The sequence below is a fragment of the Branchiostoma belcheri genome, unplaced genomic scaffold, assembly GCF_001625305.1.
Source record: "Branchiostoma belcheri isolate BF01 breed outbred unplaced genomic scaffold, Haploidv18h27 scaffold125, whole genome shotgun sequence".
NCBI classification, from domain to species: domain Eukaryota; kingdom Metazoa; phylum Chordata; class Leptocardii; order Amphioxiformes; family Branchiostomatidae; genus Branchiostoma; species Branchiostoma belcheri.
Window position 1 is genome coordinate 147,214 of NW_017802658.1, and position 26,653 is coordinate 173,866.

The 26,653-nt window shown below is 39.5% G+C and overlaps 2 protein-coding genes and 1 long non-coding RNA gene across 3 annotated transcripts; all 3 read left to right on the forward strand.

Annotated features, from left to right (window-relative positions):
- The first annotated feature begins 429 nt into the window (after positions 1-429).
- Positions 430-4,946, forward strand: LOC109463359. The gene is made up of 5 exons (XM_019760132.1): positions 430-498; positions 1,467-1,702; positions 2,131-2,229; positions 3,927-4,050; positions 4,839-4,946. The coding sequence occupies exons 1-5, from the start codon at positions 430-432 to the stop codon at positions 4,944-4,946; spliced, it is 636 nt and encodes a 211-aa protein (XP_019615691.1).
- Positions 4,947-19,112: 14,166 nt separating this feature from the next.
- On the forward strand, positions 19,113-20,462 carry LOC109463375. The gene is made up of 3 exons (XR_002139820.1): positions 19,113-19,132; positions 19,512-19,619; positions 20,241-20,462. It is a non-coding gene; the product is annotated as an uncharacterized LOC109463375 (long non-coding RNA).
- A 420-nt stretch (positions 20,463-20,882) lies between these two features.
- LOC109463360 lies at positions 20,883-22,929 on the forward strand. Its single transcript, XM_019760133.1, has 4 exons — positions 20,883-20,915; positions 20,998-21,035; positions 21,351-21,476; positions 21,628-22,929. Exons 1-4 carry the CDS (start codon positions 20,883-20,885, stop codon positions 22,499-22,501), a joined length of 1,071 nt encoding a protein of 356 aa, XP_019615692.1. The 3' UTR covers positions 22,502-22,929.
- The last annotated feature ends 3,724 nt before the right edge of the window (positions 22,930-26,653 follow it).

The following is a 26,653-nucleotide window of genomic DNA, read 5'->3' on the forward strand; positions in this document are numbered from 1 at the left end:
GTCATAAGTTGGCACATGCTCTTAAGATAGTCTGTCAATGCGACGAGTAATTTAAAACTTCCCTTATGCTACCCTCATTCTATGGAGGCAACCCTCAAGAAACAAAGTACAATTTACAACTGATATAGTTATATGCCAGAAGAAAGGCACGTTACGAGTTTCCAAAAAGCCTGGCTCGTTAAGCATGCTAAGAATTCTAGATACTTTTCGATGTTATTATTTTTAGACTGGCTCAAAATACTAGGGGAGGAAAAGGCCATCTCTTTGAACTCTGATCCAAAACAACAACAAACCCTTCTCCACGTGGTCGCGCCTCTATTTAACCTGCGTCATCACGTTGCCCCGGGTACAATGTGTAGCGCAGTCTTGATTGGCTGACTGGTGAGGTTAGAGGTCATTCCGGGAACACACCCACATGCTGCAACCATCATGGCGCTGCAAGAAGGAATTCTGAGGAACCTGGAAGGCCACGAGAACTGCAACAACTCGCCAATTCAGGTATGATAAGGTCATAACTGCTACATAGGGAGGACGTGGCAGTACTAATGCCTTCTTGTACCTATTTTGGTCGGGCAAATATGGTGGAAATGACCGAAAATGAGGTGTAAATTCAGTGTCGTGGCGCGTGATCACTGCTCTTGCGTCATGTGCCTTTCCTCGCCCAACTCTTCAGTTCAAGACGATCCCGTTTTTCTGCGCATCTGTGAGATTACGGTTGATATCTTTGCTGGACATGAACATTGGCTATCCTCTTGTTAACCTGCAAGGATTGCCACTTATGATAATCTTTCAATCACATTTCCTTCGTGCGAAAGAAAGTGGAAGGAATGCCCCCCTCCCCCTTTGGGGTTTCTGGGGCCCTAGCAAGTAGCATCGTGCATGCATCGTGTAAATACTTCTTGGTATACTGGAGCCTTTGTGCAGTGTTATGTGAAACAGATGATCATATGTTATTTGTAACCACTGAATTTTTTTTTTATGCATCTAAAGAAAAGGCCACATTCTATTCACCCATGGCCCTAGCAGGGACTACTGCAAATTCATCTATTTTTGTGGAGACTTATATGTGTGGATTTTCGCGGCATTTTAATTTTGCAGTTGAAACAATTCAGTAATGCAGTTAACACTGTAGTGACATATTTGAAATGCACGTTCATACATGTGGCTGCATCAAGTCAGAATGGAGAGGTAAATACCAGAAAAAAAATGCAAATATGAAATTATGCAAAGTAACATATCAAGATTTATTTTTATAAGAGTATTCATTCTAATTTAACTCTCTCTCAAGTGTCCTTTGCAGTGTTTTAAGTGTGCAGTTAAAATGATTCACAGTATATTTGAAACACATGATTGTATGGTAGACATCTGCAAAAATAAAACCACCACGAATATTTCAAGATTAACATACAATGTAGTATTATTAACAGATGATTTAACAGTAAATTTTACATGTACATCATTCCTAGGTGGTTGAAGACTATACAGGTCTTCTTGACCTGGGTCACATCACCGAGGATATGAGCATGGTTGCTCCCATCGTGCGCATGCCTGCCGACCTCCCCCCACCCCCCTTCTCGGTGGAGATCCGTCGGGTGGGGGACAGAGTGGAGTATGTGCTGCTGGACAGACTTCACAGTGTAGGGGTGTATCCTGATGGTGCTGTCAGAGCTGAACCACACATGAAGGTCCTTACTGCTAACAAGTAAGTGCTTAAAACACCACTAGCATGAACTGGTATTTACATGTACAACTTTATGTCTTGTCATTTTTACGCACTGAAAAAAGTTGAATATGCTGCGTGTATGTCCCTTGTGTTGAAACCCATTGTATTGTTTAAATGATTTTGTTGATAGAATATATTGCTTCAATTGGTGATGACATGCTTTTTATAACCATATCAAAGGGAAAAAAGTAGTACCAAAAATTGAAATTTATTCAAGGAAATTTGCCTCTGTCAGATTGTGAAAGATCCTGCATTTTTCAATCACTTCCCATTAATTTACTCATATCGTTTTTTTTTATAGGATGTGATATTTGTTACATGTACCAAAGCAATATTAATTAATACTGAGACAAGTAACTAGAGGTATGCAAGAAATGATATTAACATGTCTGCAATTTTTCTTGCAGTGTTGGTGCCCACGCCAAACTGGCCATTGATGACGTCCTCCGTAACATCTTGTATGGACCTCAGGCCACTGGAGTGTACTTCCAACAGCTAAGGAAAAGGTCAGTACTTCTTTAAAGAAGATTTCTTGGCAGCACTTCATTTTGACATCATCATTGCAGTTTCAAGTAGCCGTTATCCACTACTTTTTGTCAGTGACTGCTAGCTAGACTACCTAGTCACTATATGTAATTTAGCATTGCATGATTTTATATGTAATTTATAAATGCCATGTATTATAATTATGTAAATATGGCTATTAAGTACCAATCACTACTATTGCTACTGTACTTGAATCCTATCAATCATGAGCCTTTCATGGTGGTTTTACTTAAAAATTAATTCATGTCACCCCAAATATGTCTCCCATGTATAACTAGTACTATGGAATAGATTCAACATGAATTTAAAAAATGTGAAAATCTCCTGTTATCCTCTATGGTAAAATCAAGCCACTGTGAAAGTTTCATGATTTACAATACTTAAGAAAAAAAGAAGTACTTATTATATTATATACATTGAAAATGTGTTCTTTTTCACAGAGGTACCATAAACAGTTATATTACAGGCAACAAGGGAACTGCAGACTTATATAATGAGCTAGCTTTTACACCAAAGCTTACTCAACTACTGCAATGCTTCTCCACCTAATGCTTCTGAGTGCTTGCATGGTCATGGTAAATTGCATTTTTATTTACATGGAGGGTAAATGTAAGTAAAGTTGCTTTGCTTGATGTTTTCAGTTCTTTTTAACCTTAAATCGCCTTGCTAGTAGCTGAAAAAGTGCTTATAATTTGCATCTTTATTACTTTTGATCCAATCAATTATATATTTCCTGTTATTATCTGTTTTCTTATTATCAAATTGTCAGTACTAACAAGTTTCATGCATTTCCTTCTTGAATCAGTTTGTTTTGAAATATAGTTCAACTTTAAACATGTTAGAAAATCCCATATCTGCTTCTTTAGTTTGTGAGAGATACATGTAGGAAAGTGATGTTCATGTGTTTGTCTTGTTCAATGCTGTCATGTGTTGTGTGGTATGGTATGTATAGTATGAACTTGTGTAGTCCTGTGCATGTGTTTGTTACTTGTGCCAGGATCAAATACATTTCTATTGATGGTTGCATTGTTGTGAAATGTTTCAACTTCTTGTGCCTGTCAGTATTGTTTCAGGAATTTGAAAACAAGGTATTGGGCATTAGAAAAGGAAAGACCATAGACAAGCAAATGCCCATATAGTAGAGGTTGGGTCCTTTTTATCTCTGTTGCCATACATTTTGACTCTGCCCATTTTCACTTCTACCTCACCCTTCCATTGCATTTCTTGATATGCAAAAATTGTAGATTCAGGTCATAAACCATTCAACGCTTCTAATCAAATGTTAGTTGTAATACAATGTGTACTAGTAACTGATTTTGACCTGGTGCTGATTGCCACTTTTGAACATTTTCTTTGAAATAATCCACTCGCCCAAGCAAATATTTTGTAGATATAAATGGCATTGATGCAGAATATGATATTGCTAATGGATAAAAGGCTTACACTAGTTACAGCATGAATGTGCATAAGAGTGCTTGCTTGGCTGTTATCATGTGTAACTGTATTGCAGTTTCTTAATGTCAAAAACTTTGTTAGATTAGGTTGTGTTATCTCAGCTCAGAATTATCTCCTGTTGGTAGATAGGTAGTGAATGTTAGCTATTGCATCACGTAAATGCTATCAATGCTGATCACCACCTGATGATGGTGTTCCTCAGGACCACACTACAAGGCACCCAGTGGGTTATACTGAGTCATGATGACTTCACGCTGAGGACTGGCTCTCTACTGGTGGCACGAGTGGATGGTAGTGGGACACCGATCATCAAAACCCAGGCTAGGGTAATACTGTAATCCTGATTTTATTTGCAGTACTACTTCTATGTTAACTTTGCAGTTTTCACAGTCACTTCTCTACCACGTACTTATCATTACCATTAACAAATTTTTGGGGTCGTGTGGCATAGCGGCAGAGTGTGCGACTCAGAACCTAGAGGTCCCGGGTTTGAGTCCTGACATGCCACCGATCTTGTGCCCTTGGGATTCAAGGCACTTTACATGACTTTCCTCACTTCGCTCAGGTGAAAATGAGCTTGTCCTGTCATGTATTTGTCCCCTGTGTTGGTGGCGGCATTAATATAAGTTGATAAAACTTGAGTGTGCCGTCACCACGTCTATTGATTACATGTTGGAATTTAAAAAAATTTTTGTCCGAACTTCTTTTTTCTGCACCTGCCACCTCCATGAACATATAGTTCTACAAACACCCCCATTTTTCTCAGACGGCAAATTTTTGCAACATGTGAAGATAGAGCAAATTCCAGTATGCAATATAATACCCAATAGTAACATCATTCATCTTGTTGAATTGACATAAATGAAGTCTGTCACTCAAATTGTTTTTCATGATCGAGCAATTTGTCAATAGGTAAGTTTGAAACAGCGAATATGAGATTAACAGAACATCATGTACAAACAAATTTGTATCTGTATCTTGTATCATCAGAACTTCAATGGAGAAAATAATCATGTAAATGCTGCTCGTTGAATATGTCATAATATAGCTTTACATATTCATTAAGCATATATATTGCATACTATTGTACTCTTAAAATGTTATATGTTTGTAGGGAAACTTCAGTGCAGAAGTCAGTGATCTGACTCGTGATGAGAGGGCTGTGGTGCAGAAGATCATAACAGCACTTCTGCAGGGGGTCCCTACACAGGTGGGGCATTAAGTTAACGTTTTTAATAGTTCATGCATCTTATTCTAGAAAACTGAAAATGTATTGCCTAAAATTGCATGAAAGCTTTGTATATTTGGATAAATATACTAATGTTAGGGCATTAGCTGTTGGGAAGTATGTTATAAAAGAAGTATCATGTACCAGAAGTAACTAATCTGTTGATTTTTTTTTCTTTAGCTACTGAATCCAGGAATTCCAAGTGCCAATGTTGCTCCTGGCCAGGTGGGTTTCCTTCTGGATTCAGGATTTTTACCTACAACATGTATTTACTACTCATCTTTGTTCATTAAAATCTAATGATAGTAATACTCAGTACAACAGGTACATAATGGTTTAGCCTCTTTTATAACAATGTATAATGTTTTGGGATTTTCTCTTTGAACATGCATGTTTAAATGTCTGTGGGCCTGAAAAAGCAAAGCAATGTGGGTAAGGACATGAAGTCTGCCATCTCTGAATACCTTGCAAGTGTTGTGCTCACTCTTGATCTTATCAACCGAACTTATCAACTTATCAATAGAACATTTGACATGGAGCCTCACAGTGCACACAAGTCTATTGTCTTTCTGATACTACCTGTCATCTTTATGATTACAGGTTTTTGATGATGAAGACCAGATTCAGCAGTTCTTCCTGGGGAGGATCTATGGAGAGAACCCTGGAGCTGATATACCCAACGGAGTCTGGCGTAGAGGGAGGCATGATGTTGAGGTAAGGTGACATTTATGTGGGTAAGGTCCATGTACAAAGGACAGAAGTACCAGGTTTTGATAAGTTATTCATTTATTTATTTATTTTATTTATTTATTCTTTGCTTCAAGCCAAATTGGCCCATATAAAAACAGGAACAATAAGAAAAGTACAAATCACATACAGATGTTTAAAAAGTGTGGCCAGTATAGGCTTTGTGTAAACACATGGGAATGACAAAGCGTGTACGCAAATTTGTTTCTCAATGCAAGAAGGTGCGTGACAAATAAATAGGACAGTTTGCGCCACCTTGTGTCGAAGGTGTTGATACATAAGTGTACACACAACAGACTGTTACTACACCACCTAGGCTGGTTCATCATCATTTTAAAAGCGTCATGGTACGCTGTCTTAAAACGCTGCAGCGCACCAACACTGTGTCTGATCCACACTTTTATCCTTTAAAAGGCGATTGAATTGAAGAAAAGTCTCAAAAACACCTTCCAACATTAGGTTGAATGACAGGTGTAGGTAGCCACAAGAATTTTTTTTCAATTCTGTTTCACAGAGCCATATTCGCAAGGTCATGTGTGAGCACGACCTCTCATGGGAGGAAGCAGAAAGAATTGTGACCCGTTTGAACCATTTGGATCGTCAGCTGGATTAGGTGGGCTGTATTCTTATATTTCCAGACCTGCTATAGGCAAAATGGAATTATATTTTGTAGATACTAATACTTTATCTCTTTTTGAATCATTCCTCCCTCAGTTTTCTTCAAATGTTTCATTTTTGCATGTGCCCCTGCTGATCGATCATTCACAACACTGCATGATGAAATTCTTGTATTCTCTATTCCGACAATGTAGCATTTTTACTATAACTAAGCCCTTCAGCAAGATGGCAGCAGTTGGTTGTTTGTAGTAACTATCTAAAGCATTATTGCCCAAACAAACACAATATCGGATAATGTAGCATACTTTCATGAAAAGAATTTAGTCACTTGTATTAAATGTGCATTGCTATATCAGAACCTTTGAAGTTTAGCTCTTTTTTTAAGGATTTGTCACCATATTTATTCTTGATGAATGATTGAATTTTTTATCCACACACAGCTCCACCAGCTACCAGATGTGGGAGGGACCAGCCACCAGTGCAGAAACAGTTCCATGTAACTGAAGGAAAAAGGAGGAAACACGTAGAGATTGGCTCTGTCCATGAGAAAAAGGGCTGACCTTTTATGAATTCCAGTCTTTTAGTTTTTTACCATAGACTACACCTTCTTGATACTTGTATTACACAATTCATAATTTTTCCATGTGTATATTGGGTTTGGCATATTCTCTATCAGATAAAAAGGCATCTAATCTTTGACAACACTGCCCTGTTAAGATGACAGAATATGTTGTAAGGTTATTACAAAATTGGTATTGAGAAAATCCAGAACCATTTTATGATGGGATAGTTTAAACATTGTTTGCTTATCATCACACTTTGTTTATGAATTATCTTGGTTATGGTGGTGAATATGTCTGTTTTATTTATTTTTTGGTCATTCAGTTGCTGAAAAATTGAGATATTTGTGTAAAAGTATGATGTCTAATAGATGTAATACATGTATATTCTGTATCTGGTTATCATCTTTGAGCTATGTTCTAGATTGCTTTCATTTATGTTTCACTCGTGTATCTTTTGAGCACATTTTCCTTCAATACATACATACATACATACATACATACATACATACATACTAGTACATAAATATACATCACTCAACTCCTCTTGCTTGTTACATTTGTAATGCATCTTGCAGTCAAATAAATTTATTGTCATTCACACTTGTTGGATTATTCAGTTAATTATGTGTATGCAAAATTTATTGCAAATTTGGATAATTAAAGAGTCTATTCCACCAGTGGGAGGTAGTAGCCATATGCAATTCCCTGTCATCAACTGTTGAACAGAAGAGTACTAACATTAGTGTTTGGTAGTTGTGCAATAAAACCTGCCATCCTCCAGTAAAAGGGGTACGATGCAAATGTAGAAAAACAGTCCATTATAACTTACTGGTGTCAGTCGTACATATAATTCCAGATCTGTAGTAGTCAGCAATGGTCTCGTAGGTCCACCATTTGTCTTGAGCCACTGGCGCTGTCCTTGGTGCTGAAAGCCACCCTCCCTCAGTTCGTAAATATTAGCCGGGTGGACTGGGCATTTTCGCCTGTTCTGTCACNTAAATCGACCCCTCATGTCAATAAAGGCAGCTCGAACAACTCTGTGGCTTATCTGGAGCGACATAATTGGCTCAAACACTTCCGTTCGTCGGAAAATCCGTCATAAATCAGTCATTTTAACCGTGTTTACCTGAAAGTAGAGCGGCTTCTGGTGTTTTGAATCGGTTGCCCATATTTGGTTATGAAGTTAACGTGATCAATGCTTCCAACCAATCAACAACGAGCAAACATAATACGTGAGCCAATCAGCATCAGCGGCTCATCCTCGTTTCAAAGCGCTAAACCTCACTAGAATTATGGCCAATCAGCATTAAGGATACATATTTCAATGTAAATCTAAGACCATCAGCGCCATGGATCAAAAGCGACTTCTAGCAGTCGTTGAAATTATTGCAGGAAAAATTTCTCAAGTACCTGCAATAATTACACCCCAAATAACGAGGGCGTGTGGGAGTAAGCTTGGCAATTAAAGGCGCTGGTATCACCAGGAATGAGAAGATAAACAAACAGGCATACCAACAAGCAGTTAACGTTAACTATTTTGACCTTTCGTTATAGATGCGTATGTTAAGTGGAAGCAAGTACTTCCTGTAGCTAAAACAGTCTGTTGAGGCTATTCTCCAAGCAGAGGTTGATAAGAGAAGATGGTTACCTTTTTATATATGTCGCAACCCCCACCAACTCTCCAAGCAGTGGTTGATGGGGAAGAGCCCTTGGGGAAGAGCGTTACCATTTCATATTTGCCCCGTTTGCCGCCACCCTCACCAACTTGTTATAAAGTACTTAATTGCTTGTTGGTATGCCTGTTTGTTTATCTTTTCATTCCTGACGAGACCAGCGCCTTTCATTGCCAAGTTTACTCCCACACGCCCTCGTTATTTGGGGTGTAATCCGTGTAATTATTGCAGGTACTTGAGAAATTTTTTTCCTGCAATAATTTCAACGACTGCTAGAAGTCCCTTTTGATCCATGGCGCTGGTGGTCGTAGATTTACATTGAAATATGTATCCTTGATGCTGATTGGTCAGAATTCTCGTGACGTTTGCAACGAGGATGAGCCGTTGATGCTGATTGGCTCACGTATTATGTTTGCTCGTTGTTGATTGGTTGGAAGCAATGATTGCGTTAACTTCATTCCCAAATATGGGCAACCGATTCGAAACACCAGAAGCCGCTCTACTGCAGAGAATCACGTTGTCTTGCGGCGTGTTGTGCGTGCATTCTCTCCAAAGTTTGGGGTAAATTTTCGGCTTGTTGTCAGCAAATTATCCGTCAAAAGTGTACAGTATATCACAGGAACGTTTCCGGGATGGATTTATGCGGTTCTTTGGATATTTGAGCGTGAAAATGTGCAATTACTGGCAGGATAAAGTTTGGACAAGAAAGGAAAAATGGCGGGAAGGACGGCGTGGTGCTGGAAGACTCCACAGAAGAGTCATTTTTGCCAGGTAAGAAAACAAACTATCTACCTAAATAAACTTCCAACAAACCAGTAGCATCAGGCCACGTTATATTTCGTTGTGTTAATCGTTATATTCCGTAGAAATTTGCGTTTTGAACGGTATTTTCACTAAATAGGGCTTGAATTTTTGATAGGGAGTTTTTCTTGAATATCGTGGTTTGGGAGGCACTGAATGTATTTCTTCCGTGTTGAGTGGCATTGAAAAAAGCCAGAGGAGCAAATTTCGCTGCTAAAACGGAACACTTTTTTTAATATCCGTAGTTTGGCTCAGTGAACACATTTTGGAATGTACCGCACGTGTGCATAATGAAATCCACTCAATTTTCCCGCCAAAAACGCCGCGTAAACAAGACTTCCCAAGGCTAAAATTTACTGGGTACTTATGCACTTCTGAATTTGAGTACCCAAAATTAAATCTACATGCACAAGTGAAAATAGTTTAATTTCGGTTTTGTTACGATAGGTGTATCCTTGCTTTTAAATCAGCGGTTGTCACATTGGTATTTTACTGGATTTTATACTTCATAATTTGTCATGAAGTCACTGGTTTGATTTTGAGGATGTACTATGCAATCTTGGTCCTGCATACCACGGAAGAACTTAACCTTGTGTACCTGCATACCATCTTTGGGGTAGAAGGCTCATCTTTACTTACATCCGTGACATACATCATACTTGTACAGTACAACTGTCTGGACTTCATGGTTGTGAAAAACTCTTCTCAGGCCACACCCATTTAATTTGTTGGTTCTCTTTATTTGCCTCATTTGCCTCTTTATTTTTTTCTGATTTGCAACAAACAAACAAAAATATTCTGATTCTGATTCAACCCCAAAAATGCTCATATTTTGCCCCCAACAGTTAAGGAGAAGTCCTTTTCTTCCTATTAGGCCACACTGACTTAATTTTATGGATGACATCCGTGCGCGCATTGATTTTTGCCTGTCCGCAAAAAAAAAAAGATCACGTCCTCCGAAGCTCTGGCCTGGCTCTACGTAGTCCATGCTAGTTACTTAGCGACAATAGGGAGCCGGCTGTAACTCTGAAGGACGGCACCCAAAGCTCCAGATCTCAGTACATACATACAGTGCCGATTCAAAGCTATGCAAAAAGCCGGCATGTGCCGGCTTGTCATATACGTCGCAAATTCACAATACCAGTTTTGTATTCCTGTGGTATAGTTTACTGTAGCATTTTTATTTTTCGCCAGATTTTTTTTTATTCGCCCACATGCACTACTTTGGGGGTCTTCAAAGGATGTCATCCATAAAATTAAGTCGGTGTGACGTTAGTACTAGTAGTTGATACAGTTTTCCCATCTGTCATTGTATCAATGCAGTGGTTTGATGAAAAGTTCAAAATTCATTGTTTAAATATTAACCCAACATTTTGTGTTGACTTCATGACTCTTATCACTGAGCATTTGGGGCTATAATAGGATGCTTAGATCTGTACTTTTTTTTGCCCTGTTGCTTCATATTTTTTCTGAAAAAATCAGAGAGCCAACAAATTAAATTGGTGTGGCCTAACAATGCAGTCCTAACTTCTGGTTGGCTTTCCTGGATGCAGTTGCATGGAAGTGGAGTCTGGTATCCACTATAACACCTAGGTCCTTTTCTTTTGTTTTGCTATACCAGGTATTACCTGGCCCCCAAGATGTAGTTTGCCTTGATGTTGTTCCTCCCTTCTTCTTCTTCACTCATCCTCAGCAGAGGTGAAGCTTGTGAAGTTTTGTCTCCAGTACAGTCTGTCATTCATGGCAGACAGAAGTTCCAATCCTTGCAGACCAGTTTCAGACTCAATGAGACACTGTGATTGGATGACCAACCCTCCTTTTTGCCTCTGGAGTCCAACGTAGTAGTCGTCCCGCTTGTTCTCTACTACGAGTCCCTTCTACTAAGTCCTAATTACCCAACACCATGTAGATATAAAGTCCTTCAGGCCAGGTAGGAGTTCTCTCCAGTTTGGACCGCTCTTGACTTCTTCAGCCAACGGTCATCTCAGGCCACAGGATGATGTAGGGCTCTGTAGTTATACTAGTATACTACTAGGTGTAGCCTTATATGGTTGTCAAACCTTGATTTAAAACAGTTCACACTGGGTGCTGTGATCACGTCTTAAGGTAATCCGTTCCACCAACATGCTGTTCTGTTGGTGAAGAAGTAAAGTCTTGTTTGTTTTTGCCGGCATCCTGTTTATTTTCAATTGATGACCTCCTGTTCTTTTATCTGTTGATATAGGTAGTAGACATTTTGTGTCATACAGGCCATGGGTGTACTTGTAGAGTCTGACATTAGTCATGTCACCGCTCAGTCTTCTGTAAACCAAAGTAGGGAGTTTGAGTATTCTGAGTCTGTCTGCGTATGGTAGTTCTTGTAAACCAGGCACTCTTTTGGTCGCTTGCTTCTGTACTTTTTCACATGATATATAGTTTCCCTGTTAGTCCATAGGACTGTAACTTGTGGAGGAGTCGTTTATGAGGCACAGAATGGAACAACTTCTTGAAATAAGGTATACGACATCCACTGGGTCCCCACCTTTCAGAATTGTACATACAATTCTGGGTACGCACTAATTTGCTCAGGTCTACCATTTGTTTAGAACCACTGCTGCTGTCCTTGGTGCTGAAACCAATGTTGCCCCCTCCCTCAGTTTCTAATGATATTAGCCTGATAGACTGGACTTTTTCGCCTCTTCTTGTCACCAAGAAGCTTCAACAACGTCCTAATGTCTCAATAAAGGCAGCTTGAACAACTCTGGCTCATCTCGAGGACCATAATTGTCTCAAACACTTCCATTTGTCAGAAAATACTTCATAACTGCAGTCATTTCGACCTTGTTTACATGCAAGTGAAGCGGCGCCGTTTGTTTCAAATTGGTTTCCCATATTTGTGCATAACATCTACGTCATCATAGCTCGTAACCAATCAACAACAAGCAAAAATTACAACCTCCTCTTTAATCTCTATACTCTAGTCCTGGCCAGAAGTCATTAAGAATGTCTTGTTGTATCATTCATAGTATGTATAGCGAGTGTTAGTACTTTGTCTTTTTATCGTATAATAGTACACAAATGTGACTGCCATGTATCTGTTATGTTTGGCTTTTAATACAAGTAAACAATGCAATAAATAAACAAGTCAATATATGAACCATTTTCCTTAACGGTGAAACAAAATTCTGTGTCATATGAAAGGAAGAATTATACATTCTAAATTTTTGTCTGTAGACAGTGGACAGTTGAGTGCATTCCTCATTTCTAAAGTTTGCAATGTTGTTTTCAATTTTATACTTAACATAGGTCTTTCTGAGCTTAGGCCACACCAATTTAATTTGTTGAGGATTCGCCTCATAATTTTTTTATGATTTCCCCCCCCCCCAAAAAATTCTGGTTCTAAATAAACTCAAAAAGGCTTATACAGGTATTTTGCCCATAACAGTTGAGGAAAGCCATTTTCTTCATAGCTGCTACAGTTTTTCCATCAATCGATGCAGTGATTTGATTAAAAATTCAAAATTCATTGTTTAAATATTAACCCAACCTTTTGTATTGACTTCATGGCTTCTATTGTAGCATTTGGGGCTATAATAGGATACCTTGACCTGTTTTTTTGTTTTTTTTGCCTTGTCGCTTCAGATCTGAAAAAATCTGAGAATGAGCAAACTAAATTGGTGTGGCCTTAACATGCATTAAATGTTGGTTTACTAGACGCTGTAAATGAACCAAACAAACCACTGCTAGATTTGGGCTTTTAGAATCTTTGTAATTGCCTTTTGTACATACATGTATCTTTGATTATGGGCATTAAGGTAAAAAATAGTGTATGTTTTCCCTTTGACGTTTTCCCTTTGACGTTTTCCCTTTGACGTTTTCCCTTTGAAGTAAAATAGTTTTGATGTTGGTGGGACTAAAGTTGAATGTGGTTCAGACAAACTTGTATGTTGAAAAGATCAAACTCGTTCCAACACAAGGGAGAAACTCACCATAAATTTTCAGCTGATCCCGTGGATTATGGTGAGTTGTGTTGGAACAAGTTTGAACTGTGGATTCTACCAACACAGATGCGCTTTCATTCAAAAACTTGTATGTTGTGTGAGATAATTTCTTGCAAGGCCGATCTAGTTTCAATACGCTGACTCTTGTTTCTCTGTCTTCAAGATGTGGACCTAGGGCGCGGACTGTAGCAGGAGAAAGAGCCAGACTTTTATGGGCCGAGCTGTGTGAAAGAAGATGGGGAGGTGTGAGTATGGTTTCTTTGTTAACACAAGACAACACTCCACATGCCTTCAGGTGCACACACTCGCACTCGCACTTCTCTCTTTTGCCCTGTTCACCAAATTGTCGATTTGGACCATCTCACTTATGAATAAATTCTCCAAACACGACTGAAATTGTCCCTCAAAAAAATGTTTGATTCCACGTTAACCACCTCAGTGACTAAAAAACTGTTGTGTAGTTGAGTGTGCCCAAAATTACCCCCAAACACTTTCTGGACATGTAGTTGATTGAAAGTTTCCCGCCAAAATGAAGTCTAATTGGCACCCTCACCTGGTTAATTAATTGGATTAAAGTTTTCCCGCCAAAAAACTTAGTATATGGAGCACTCTAACCTTGAACTTGTGCCCCCCTCCCCACACTTCTACCACCACTACACAGTATGTTAGTTACACTGTTCCAACACTTTGGACTTCTTTGCGCATGTAACTTCTCCGAACACGTAGTCACCACACTCTGCTACCCAAACACTTTGTCGATCGAGTGCAGTTTTTCCGCCACAACGACTTTACAATAATCTCTCGCTCTCCTGGTTGGTCAATGCACTAAGTGTACTCCCCGTGGGATGTCTTTCCGGAGACATTGATGCTTCGACACATCAGTATACCAGTGCAATTGACAGACCAGGAGAACAAGGCATGATTCCGAAGTCGTTGTGGCGGAAAAACTGCACTCGATCGACAAAGTGTTTGGGTAGCAGAGTGTGGTGACTACGTGTTCGGAGAAGTTACATGCGCAAAGAAATTTAAAGTGTTGGAACAGTGTAACTAACATACTGTGTAGTGGTGGTAGAAGTGTGGGGAGGGGGGCACAAGTTCAAGGTTAGAGTGCTCCATATACTAAGTTTTTTGGCGGGAAAACTTTAATCCAATTAATTAACCAGGTGAGGGTGCCAATTAGTTTTTTTTGGTGGGAAAATTAACTTTGATAAGGAGTCAGCAAAACAAAATTACCCCCATCATTCGCAAACAGACTAGGATTTAAAGCAAGGCCAGCTATATTAAAACCTGGCCAAATTTTAAGACTAACACTGAAAACTATCTGCCTGAACTGCCATAACTTAAACACACGCTACATTCTAAGGGGGGCCTGCAAGGGGGGTCCTGACAACGCTCTACGCTGAATTCGGAAACCTCTCGGTTACGCTTTACGATAAATTCCAAGTGGCTACAATGCATTACAGGGAATTAAAACGGCCGATTACGCTCTACGGAAAAGGGCTTGCGGGCCCCCTTTCAGCAAAAAACTTTTACATAACGCGTCAACTCAACCCCTGACAGTCTACAATGTATCTACATAATCTTTTAGTTTTATATATGAAATGACTGAGGGGGCGTCTTTTTAGCGAATGACCACAAATGACCATTCTGGGGTCGCACGAATCAGATTTTTTTGCTGTGGCCATGTCCAGATTGTGCTCCCATTTATTAATTCCTCAGTTTGAAATGAATTCATCAATCCAAAGTTTTATAAATCAAAGTTGACAGTTTCACTTCCGTCTTTTGAGTGAATGGGTCCTCTTAACACCCTGCAATATATTCAGGCCCTTGCACAACTGGACCAAAATCCACAACCACAAGTGATAAAGTTCAAATAGGTGTCTCCTGAATTCTTGCAAAGTTTCCATGCTATACACACTTTTAAGGTACTTTTTTTTTAAAAATATACGTCACAATATTTTGGCAAAAATGGTACAGTTTAAAATTGTGTACAGCACAGAAACTTTGCAAGAATTAAGAAGACAGTCCTATTTGTTAGATTCTTTGTGATGGTCAGGATTTTTAGCTCAGTTGCACAAGGGCCAATATTTTGCAGGGCGTTAAGTGGTCATTTGCTTAAAAGACAGAAGTCAAAACTGTCAACTTAAATTTATAAAACTTCGGATCAATGAATTCACTTTAAACTCAGAATTGATAAATAGGAGCACAACCTGGACGTTGACAAAAGCAATAAATTCAGAGTCGTGCGACAAGGACGGCTCCAGAGTGGTCATTTGTGGTCACTCGCTAAAAAGACACACCTCTTTTAACTTAGAAAATCAATTGAGAGTATATGATCCTCATATTAATATCTATCTTTTGCAGAGACCATTGGGACCTTGAAATAAATCCTGCCCCACTGCCAAGACCATACCTGCTGGACACTGGACTTTTATCAACCTCTAACTGTAACTTTATCTACAGTTTAGTTATACCAAGATTGATTTTTAACCTCAGACTGCAATAAAAATAGAAAGCAACTTTAGAATAATTATTATCCTTGCAAAAAGACTAGTAGACATTTTGTTTTGCTGATTCCTCCCTTTAAAACATCACACACAGCTTACCTGTAGTACATTTCACTCTACAGAAAGAAAGCACAGCATTGCCTTTTCCATTTTCTGTAAAGAAATAGGACATATTCCTAACAATCATTATGTGACCAAAGTACTTTCCCAGAAATCCACTCTATCATTGTTTAAAAAGACAAGTTTGTGAAACACCTATAATGGATTTCTGTATATATAATAACTGTATTTTGTTTATATGAATAATCCTGCTTGTTATTTAATTTGTTACTTGACAACCAGAGACAAACATATAGAATATTAGGTAAATAAGAGTCTAGATTTGTATGCTTTTTGTGTGCTTTTTGCAAAATCATAAATACAAGCACATTTCAGTGGGAAAATATAGCAAGGTGCGTAAAATCACAAGGTTCATAATATATTTTAGAGATTTAGAACACTCTGGACTGTGAATATTATGATTTATCAAAGATGTATTCTTTTTCCTCCGATCATACCAAAAATGCCTCTTTCAATGTGTTACCTACATGTATTTTGTAACCATATTTGACTGTGTTTGAGTGCTTAAGAATTCCATTATTCATCTTTGAATGCTTTATTTTTTCTTTTAAATTAATGATAATTGCTTCACCGTGTATACTAGTATTGTCATTTCTTCACACAATCAACAATTTCTTTTTCAGAAAGGAGTTTAAAAAGGGCAAATCATTTGTCATTGTTTTGAACATTTTATATTCTAGACTTTCCTTGAAGTTTAAATTTGTACTGTCATATGTTCCAAATCATAGTATTATGTTTAAAAGGAGGAAACAATTTTGTCAGATATCAACAAATGCCAAATCTTGACTGTGCATCTTGACCAGTAAACATTAACAGCTAGAATTCATGATTGTAATGAAATGTCTCATTTTTCCATTTTGAATGCTTTTATTTGCCAAAACATTGTTACTTTTATTGTTACTTATTTCATATCACCATGTAGGTTTTCTTTTCTTCACATTTTCATTATCATACTAAGTAATACATAGGTAATAGAAATGGTTTTTAAAAGGGTGGATGTTGATTATGATGTATATAAGAGGATATCAGGGAAAACAGTTCGATCACAAATGCTGTAATTGGAAATATATCCCATTGCTATACAGAATGAAACAACAGGCAATCATTACAAGTGCTCTCCTAAATATAGGAAAATGTACTGTGCTCTCCATCATATTCGCAATAAAAGATTAGTCACAACCTTAAACTAAATATTAGTTAGGAATGTGAACTCTTTCAGAAATGACAACAAATATCTGGGAGGGCCTAGCTGAGTTTCAACAATGGCGTTTAGAATGAAAAATTCAGAGGATCGCAAACATGCCCTTTCTCAACATCTTTCATTGTCATTTCTAAGGGTCTGCATGGGACGTACCAATCGCGCTTTGCATGCTATATTTTGTAAGGCTGCAACCGCGATTTACATTTAGTTTCACGTAGATTACATTTGATATTAAATCTAGTTGTGCAAATTCAAATTATGCAAAGTTGAAATGGCAAGAGGCAAAATAACGACCACGTATTACGGTTCACTCTACTGGCTGGACGTTTTATCATACAGATGACAGTTCAACAGTGAATAGATCGACCCGACTTTCCATTATGAAGACCTAAAATGGCTGATTACGCATTGCGGAATGCAGACCCATTTTTGAAAGAGTTTATGAATAAAAGCCAACTCACAGTCAAGTCCGATGTTCTCTTCTCTTGCTAACATAGGTGACAGGTCCCTCAGAAACACAGGCAGATCCTCCATGAATATACTGAGACAGGAACACAGGATAGCTGACAGGTCCCACAGCACACACAGGAGACAGGTCCCACAATGTCAGCTATACAGTAGCAGCATCTTAAGCCTAGGGTGTTAAAAGATATACACATTCAGAGAAATCACAGGCCACATACTAGTGCAATGTCATATGTATGACAATTACTTACAGAGCATCATACATCATTTGTTTTGAGGTCTAAAAGCTGCTTTGGGTCCGGGGCAAGGCCATTTCTCAGTGGGGAAAATGAACAGAGCAAAATTGCCATCAACATTCAATCAAAAGTAGACATATTAGGTAAACATAGAATATCATGACCAATCATTAAAAATCACATGAAGTACATCTCACATAAAATACCTCAGAACATTCACCAACAACACACAGAATGTTATTCAAATGTCTGATGAGTTCAACAGCATTCAAACACATATTGACGGAACATTATGGGAAAAGATCGCATAACGTTACATAATGCATATGAAACAGTAAAAAAAATTTCAGGAAATAGAGGAGGAAAAAATATGGGGGTCTTGATGGACAACAAGGTCATTTTTACGAAAAATAATGGAATACATGGAATTGATGGTGAGTTCAGCACCAAGGAGAGGTCCACACTTATAATTAACAAATGGGGGAGGGGGGCATCCACAACTTTGGGGATGTAAATATTAGCTGCGGCAGAAGGTATCCAAGAAAGCCAACCGGATACTTGGGGGGGGGGTACTGTAGTTAAGAGCTTTCTACAACCTTGACACAAGGACAGTGGCATTACTGTATAACGGGAGGGGTCCAACGTGCCGACGCATGTCTTTTGTTACTGTTCATCTGACCCTAAACCCATCAAAAATAAGGTTAGATCTTGAAACTTAATTTGGTTCGACCTCATCTGGAATATGCAAATGCCGTATGGGGGCCTTATTTCCGGTTGGACCAGCGGGAATTGGGGAAGGTGCAAAGAAGGACCACCAAACTACCAAGAATAGAGAAAGGGGAGTTTCTAGATCTATTGGTGCTGCGTTTTCTACACTTGTAAGTGTACAAGTACACCAGCATTGTAGCTCATTTTGTACCACACAACAGCTCACAACCAAGTTCTATCACAGCCGCAACCCGATTGCTACTGTGGACAGGAATGATGATACATGACACGTCACAATTAAATTGAAAGCAAACGCTTAATCGCACTCTAAAGAACCATTCTAATGATGAAATTATATTTATATTGAAAATTCTACCCCTGAAGAAAGCATATTTTCCTAAAAGTGTACAATACGACACGGTTTTTGACGGATGTTTCCATTTTCACAACGCAAATCACAAGATCATTCCTCCCATGCGTTCGAACGCCATGTTTACTCGTGTTGCCATGGACACGGGTTCGAATTCTACACATTCGACAAGTTTCGTGCTCACGAACCAGGTGGGAAAGTTTTCTCTCTCCCGTTTTAGGTGAAAAATCACGAGAAAAATCCTAGAAACGTCGCAAATTTTTGTCATATGTTACGTGCGAGTGCTACTTACATGTCGTTAAGGCTGGTAGACCGCACAAATGTCAAAATATCTGTCGAAATGAAGCACAAAAAGTTCGTAGGGTTCTAAACAATCTGGCTACCGCAAGGTCACGTAAGATTCCCAAGGTCGTTATCGCCTGTAAGGACATTTTACACTTACTGGAAGAAAGTTAAGTCTTTCTTGGTATTTCTGAGATCTTTAGAGTTTTAGCGTATGTAGACGTCTTATCGCCAGTGGAATCCAGAAAATCACTTGCTTTTTGTGGATTTATTTGATGACCTTTGTAGGTGTTCTGTGTGAGAGCGAGTGCACTTCGAATTACCGAAGAAAACCCCTACGAGACTATGTCTTCGCACGGCAAGATGACGACCGAGAACGATTTGAGTCAGGTAGAGGTAAGTCCTACATTACGCCACAGCAAGTAATTTTTATGGATGACATCAGCGCGTGCATTAATTTTCGCCTGATTTGGGGAAAAAAACAAGAAATTTTGTTGCCTTCTGATGTCGAAAATGGGCAAAGATACAGAAAGGTGGATGGCAGATAACTATGAAGAAAGACTAGAAAAGGCTCTGATTTCCGATGTTTTGTTTCTTACTTTGACGCAGTGATGTGATGTTGGCTGTGTATATGTGATGTTCCCTCTGAATAAAAACCATTTTGTACAATGATTGAGTCAAAATTTGAATGTGGGAACCTTGGTTTTGTCAGCCCGCCTTGTTTTTCGCCCGCTCGAGTCTGCGCAGAGGATGTCATCCATAAAATTTACTTGCTGTGGTCTTAGCTGATACACTGAGATTGTTCAACCTTGTCCGCTGAACAATAATACTGGTGAAAGCCATGTTTTCCAGATCAAACTTCATTCCGAGGTAGGAAATAGAAAGTGTACAAACATTCAGTATGATGGCTTAACTAGACCAGGGAAGGCTAGTCTCTCATATTTAAATAGACATATAAACAATATATTAAATAAATGTGGAGTTCATTTTGTTTTGTTGTCCTTATACTCACTGCAGACTGGAGGTGGTGACCAGTCCACCCGTAGAAAACTGACCCATGAGAGTGATGAGGGGAGGTTGAAGGTAAGTTATCATTTCTACAACATTTATGGCCAGTCAGAAGTCGTATGATATGTCAGTTATTGTCAAGCCATGCTGGGGGATTATCTCATCTTCACCAGCCAGAGGTGTTTGAAATTTCTTCTTTACAATACCGTAAGGCCACACTAACTTAATTTTATGGATGACATCCGCTCGCGCATTGATTTTTGCCTGTTGTAGCAAAAAAAAGATCACGTCCTCCAAGGCTCTGGCCTGGCTCTAGGCCCGAGTTGTCCATGGTAGTTAGTGACAATACAGAGCCGGGCACCCAGGCTACCAAAGCTCCACGACTCAAGAACTCAATACAGTGTCAATTCATAAATTCTGCAAAAAGCCAGAATGTGCCGGCTTGTTGTATACGTCGCTAAATACTGCGATTTAGTAGCATTTTTTTATTTTTGGTCAGAATTTTTTTTATTCGCCCGCATGCACTAGTTTGGGGGTCTTCAGAGGATGTCATCCATAAAATTAAGTCGGCGTGGCCTAAGTTATCAATAACGTCAGTCCATGCTTTGCTAACATATTCTCCTACCATACACATCATGTACTTCTTATTTGATGCTCATTTTATGGAACTATCCTAAGGCTTATGCATGTTTACCCTTTGTCTGTGTTGTTTTCCTTCATTTTGTTTGTTCTGTTCTTATTGCTTTGTGTTCCTTCTCCTACATAGCCCGGGCAAGAGAGTGATGCGGCCAGCTTGTTTAGCGAGTAAGAACTGTTTAGTTGGGTTTAACTATTGTTCAGATTAGTTACAACAAAAGAGGAGGGGATCCCATCTACACAGATAGAAGCCAGTCTGTGTTGTTTTCTATGCTCATTCACCTATAGTATATAAGGAACACTGTACACAGTACACATGTATGTGGGAAACCTGTTACCCGAGTAATCGGTCACAAAATGGGCTTTAAGTACAGTACAGTGGCAATTGATAGTTGCAGATACCTTGAGTTCACACATCAGTACTGTCCATCTGCACAGTTATGTTGTTGCTAAAAACCTGACCTTGTAATGTTTTATCTACAGATCAGCTACCGTGAGCAAACTGGTCCAAGGCTCTGATCATGAGTCCCAGGTGTCCAGTCAGTCACATGGTGCCAGCAGCGGGATCCCCACACATGCACTGCCAGATGCTGACAGGGTTCTGATCAGGTACTTACAGCATCAGCTCATGTATTCATACCTTCTTCTAGATAGAAGATTCTAGGTAGAATGATGCTAAATGATGCTAAAGGACTAATGATTTTTCAATCATCTCATTTTTTCTCCACATCTAAGAATGATGATCATCTTTCTTTCCCAGCCTCCGACCTTCTGTCCGAAAGACCAAGGACAAGGCAGAGTTGGAGCAGCTGACAGAACAGCCCACCTCCACCCCCTCAGCTGCCAGTGTGGTTACTGGTACACCCCAGGTATCTACTGATGAGGAGTCGTCTAGTGATGAGGAGTCCAGTGATGAGGACACTAGTGATGAGGAGTCTAGTGATGAGGACACTAGTGATGAGGACACTAGTGATGAGGACACTCAAAAACCATCCAGGCTTCACCATGGAGACCACACAGGCGAGACCACTGACAGCACTCCCGTCCCTTTACCAGAGTCTGCCAGACACGAGGGCTTTGTGCTGTACAGAGACAGCCTGGGAGAGTGGTTCCGCTTCCTGGCTTCGGATGATCACATCCTGGAGAGGCTGTTCAGTGGTGGTGAGGAGTTGCACAGGCTGTACTGCCGCACTGGGGCAGTCGACAGACAAGCAACCCTACCGGTCGGGCGACTGCGCGCCATTGACGGCCTGCGGGTGTATGGCCTGACGGACTTAGAACTGTTGGATGTCATAAACACCTCAGTGGATCCCGTTTTCGACATCGGTCCAGAGATCCAAATGGTCAGACCGACCACTCTGCAGAGCCTGATCAGTGAGCCGGTACCCAGTGACCATGAGGAGACAAGTGATGATGAGGAGTCTAGTGATGAGGACTCTAGTGATGAGGACTCTAGTGATGAGGACACTAGTGATGAGGAGGAGTCCAGTGATTGCAGTGAAGAAGATGAGGAGGAGACACGGGAGAACGGCGACACTCAGCAGCAGGTCGGCCCTGTCAGGAAGCGGGGACGTCTGGCCACTTTCTTCTCACGCTGCCGCAAGGCTTTCACTTCATGCTGGCGCCGCCGCTGAATATCCAGCATTGACCTTCTCTATTGATAACAATGAGCTAGAGCCTATATTTATCAAAGGATATTCTTATGAAATCAGAAGGCTCTGAGTGAATCATTGTCAAAGTGGACTATATTTTGTACAAAATAAATTATATTTGTATGGACATTTTGTAGTAGAAGAAGACACAGAATGTCAGTTTAAGCCGTTTTCACAAATATTGTGTGTGACACTTCCTAATACAGTGTTGGAAAGGCTAGTACTGGTATGTCTAACGATGCAAGTACATGTCTTGTGAAGTGTATTGCATACAGGACTGTGTTGTAAACACAAGATTGAGAGCACAATACATGCCATCTGAAGTGCATAGTGAGCTGTATTGTATTTCTTGCACTGTGGTATGACTGATATGGCATGCAACTGCATGCAAAATAAAAATTAAATGTGGACCAGGGTACCTTCTTTGACAACTCGTGTTTTACTAATTAATTATGCAAATTAGATCTTTATTTGCATAATTGTCATTTGATTAATATGACAAGTAATCATGACGATTCCTAAACCGGTTATTGAGTTATCCTCCTTAAAGTATATTTCAACAAATGTCCCTGCAGTTCCAGATCAATCTGCTAGGGGACCCAAACTTATGTCACTTCTCCCCCAGCATAAGGCCTACCTATCTTCCAAATTTCGTGCCCCAAGTATTTCTAGATCATGAGATATCAAAACCGGAAGTTATGCTGCAACATATCAAGCCATCAGGGGGCCCAAAATCTAATGATTTCGAGGTACCCACCTACCAAATATCAAAACAATCCATTTAAGCCTTCTAGAGTTATTGTGTTTACACACACACGAACGCCTCCGAAAACATAACCTTCTTGGCGAAGGTAATAAAACGAGCGTATCTAATGTACAGTCATGTTAGGCCATGTTGATTTGATTATATGGATGACATCCGCGCGCGCATGAATTTTCGGCCGTTTACAAAATAAAAAAAAGTTTTCAACCATGCTGTAAATCATACAAAACAGTTGCAAAATTAGGAAATATATACCGTAAGTTGCACAAAAAATAAAGGAAAATAATACCAATGTTGTAGGATACCAAAACGAAAATGTAAGGAAATGAATTTGAAGTGTAGATTAATATTATTTGCACATTGCTCTGTGTCATCTGTTCAACCTTCATGACCACGTAGATTTCAGAATGAAAGCAACTTTTTTTTTGCAAAACTTTTTTTTTATTCGCACGCTCGCATCAGTTTTGGGGTTCCCAGGGGATGTCATCCATAGAATCAAATCAACATGGCCTTAGTTCAAAGCGGACATAAAAAAGCGCCCACGAACGGCGGCTTTACTAAGTGCAGGTTTGAACATACTCTCCAAGCAGAGGTTTGGGTTTAGGGTTATTTTTAGTGTGTTTTTAGGCTTTTTATCGGGGTTTCTCTTTTGCACTGGATTTTGGATTTGGTGGGGATACAATCCAGTGCAAAAGAGAAACCCCGATAAAAAAAAGCCTAAAAACACGCTAAAAATACATTGTAACCCCAAACCTCTGCTTGGAGAGTGATTTAAACACAAGGAATCGACACCGGCACAAATAATTCACGCCGTTCTGTGTTTTAGCGTCATTTCATTGAAACAAGTTCGCCACAAATAGTTACGAGAACATAAAGGACAATCTTAAATGCGACTCACCACCATAAACGGACGTAGCTCGCCTTAAAAGACGAATTTTAACCACCGAGCTCTTCCCTGTCCAAGCACCCTCGCCATCTTGCTGCAGCGTGGTCTTACCACCTGATAAGGAAGCACCATAATTTGCATTTCCTCAATTAAGTAATTAATTTAGATTGAACACCGGTGTGATCTTACCGCCTTAATTCTACTATCATAATTTGCATTTTCTCTCTTAGCTTTAAAACGTATTAGACTAGTATCATTATACCATTATTTGCCTTACAAATATTGTTCTTAAATATCATTCAACCTCAAAAATGTATTCCTTTATAATCTTCCATTTCAATAGATGACAGCATTAAAGTTGCATTTAACACCAATATTGTTTAAAGTGTTTCTCAGTTTGATATCCATTGAACCCTGCCAATTTTCATTCGGGACAGAGTTGGAAAATGGTTATGACTGATTCGACAGTCTTCGGCTAGTACTTGTGGTTCCGGGGATGGTTGGAAGTAGGTTGGCCAACATTCGGGGCTGGTTCGGGGAATGGTTCTGAAATGGTTTGGGACATGGTCCCGAACACCGGCCAACCTGTTCTGCGGGTGGACCAGTCGGTGTCGTACGGTCGACCAACTCCAAAAATCACCTATTTAAGCATACTTCCTCCCCTATCAAATTGAATCGGTGACCGGCGAATATCGGCCGATCTCTAAAAATCACATAATCGAGACTGTTGGGGCCTTGTTGCCGAAAATGTTCATCTATTAAAGCTGTACAGATAAATTTTTATTTCTAATGAGCTTAGAGGAATCTTCTATATTGAAATAAACCTGTTCTTACCTTTTACCATTACTAAGAAACGAGAAGAAACCGAATTTACTTAATTGTAGCTACTTAACGGTGTACATATGAAACGTTATCTGTATTCCATCCTTTTGTTGTGACCTGTACTTAACCCAGTGGGTATATGTGTGCAATAAAGGTCCTCATTCATTCATCCATTCAATAAAGGTTATCTTATAAGCTGGAGGACTCATCGAAGGATCGGTTTTCCCACTAACAGTGCTGCGTAACGGGGTATTAAAACTTCCATCTTTTAACGATAACAGGGCCGGTCTTTGGTAACTTAGATAATAGATTTGTAAAGAGGATAACTGCTGCAAAGATGAGCGGATGTTCATGATTTTTCGTAGACTAGATACCGCTGGGCACACCAAAGTCAAGCTCAACAAGACTGGCAATGAAAACATACATTGCCATGGCGACGGTGGTTGCTGTTAGGGTTATTGTTTGCATGGCACTGCCATCATTTCATGATTTTGAGGAAGCTGTTAAGTCTAGAAAGATACAGTGCACTCCTCCCCAGAGTGTATAGTGAACGAGCCCGAGGTCACAGAAAGTAGGGCAATCTGGGGCAGTCTTCCCAACCCTGTTCCCAAGGTTTCCAGGAATGTGAGCATAGATGTAGGTCATCAGAGAAATGCCTGTGGACATTCCATTCCTGTGGACAAAATTCCTAGAGAATTCCTAGAATTTTTGCAGATCAAACAATACTGTACCATTAGGCTCCTCCCTGAGACGTCGCCAAAAATCAGACGTGGGGAGTGTTCCATTTTTGCTGTAGGGGACCTCTTGTGTTCGTCAGTTAGTTTGTGAAGAGGATAACTCTTGCAAAGATAAGCAGACGTTCATGATTTTTGGTAGGCTAGTTATGACGAACACAAGATCTCCTGCAGTGCCGTGGAAAGCCACCAGGGGTCCAAAATCTAATTATCATTTCTTCGGTAGGTCCACCACATTTCTTAACAATCAATCAATCAATCCACCCATCCATCGCTTCTTTCCTGTTATCATGCTAAACCACATGCAAACACACATCCAAACATATATCGAAACAAAAAATAATACAGTACATGTACCATCTGACAATCTGTTTCACAAGTCCTTTATTCTCAATACGTTCTTACATGTCAGTACTTTCTGCCAATCCAACCCAAGAACAGGAAAGAACCTTCTTAGCTTCTGTTATAGATTTTTCTGCCGTTTTTTTGTCTATTAAACTTTTGGGACATGGCTTGAATCATGCGGCAGCTGCCTTTAAATAAGAGAAGAGACTATATGGCCTGCAAAGGATGAAAAACACTAGAAAAACGTATATAAGGAATGCAGTAAGACTGAGAATTCTTTCAAGCAAGGCAGGGGCACCTAAATATTAAGGAAGTTACCTAGTTGTTATACAGCACACTTCGGTCACTATCAACATACAGTTTCCTTCTAAACGATGCACACTAAGGTAGTGGAATTCTGGACTACTAACGCATTCATATCTATAATAGTTATTGTAACATTAAATACATACTTCCTTTTTTCTATGTATACGATACAAACAAATAACAATCCTTAGCAGTATGGTATGAAGTGATAGATCAGCATGAGATAGTACTGCTATTGGATGACCACTGTTCTTTAAAATTTTCTTTTCGTATTTTTG

What these genes read in the sequence shown, in the direction of transcription:
- LOC109463360 (XM_019760133.1), top strand. Translation starts at nt 20,883, where the DNA reads ATGCTCATTTTATGGAACTATCCTAAGGCTTAT. An exon ending in GCGGCCAGCTTGTTTAGCGA is followed by an intron (nt 21,036 to 21,350) that starts GTAAGAACTGTT and finishes TTTTATCTACAG; the next exon opens with ATCAGCTACCGTGAGCAAAC. An exon ending in GCTGACAGGGTTCTGATCAG is followed by an intron (nt 21,477 to 21,627) that starts GTACTTACAGCA and finishes TTTCTTTCCCAG; the next exon opens with CCTCCGACCTTCTGTCCGAA.
- LOC109463359 (XM_019760132.1), top strand. Translation starts at nt 430, where the DNA reads ATGGCGCTGCAAGAAGGAATTCTGAGGAACCTGGAAGGCCACGAGAAC. An exon ending in GCAACAACTCGCCAATTCAG is followed by an intron (nt 499 to 1,466) that starts GTATGATAAGGT and finishes CATCATTCCTAG; the next exon opens with GTGGTTGAAGACTATACAGG. An exon ending in TCATCAAAACCCAGGCTAGG is followed by an intron (nt 4,051 to 4,838) that starts GTAATACTGTAA and finishes ATATGTTTGTAG; the next exon opens with GGAAACTTCAGTGCAGAAGT.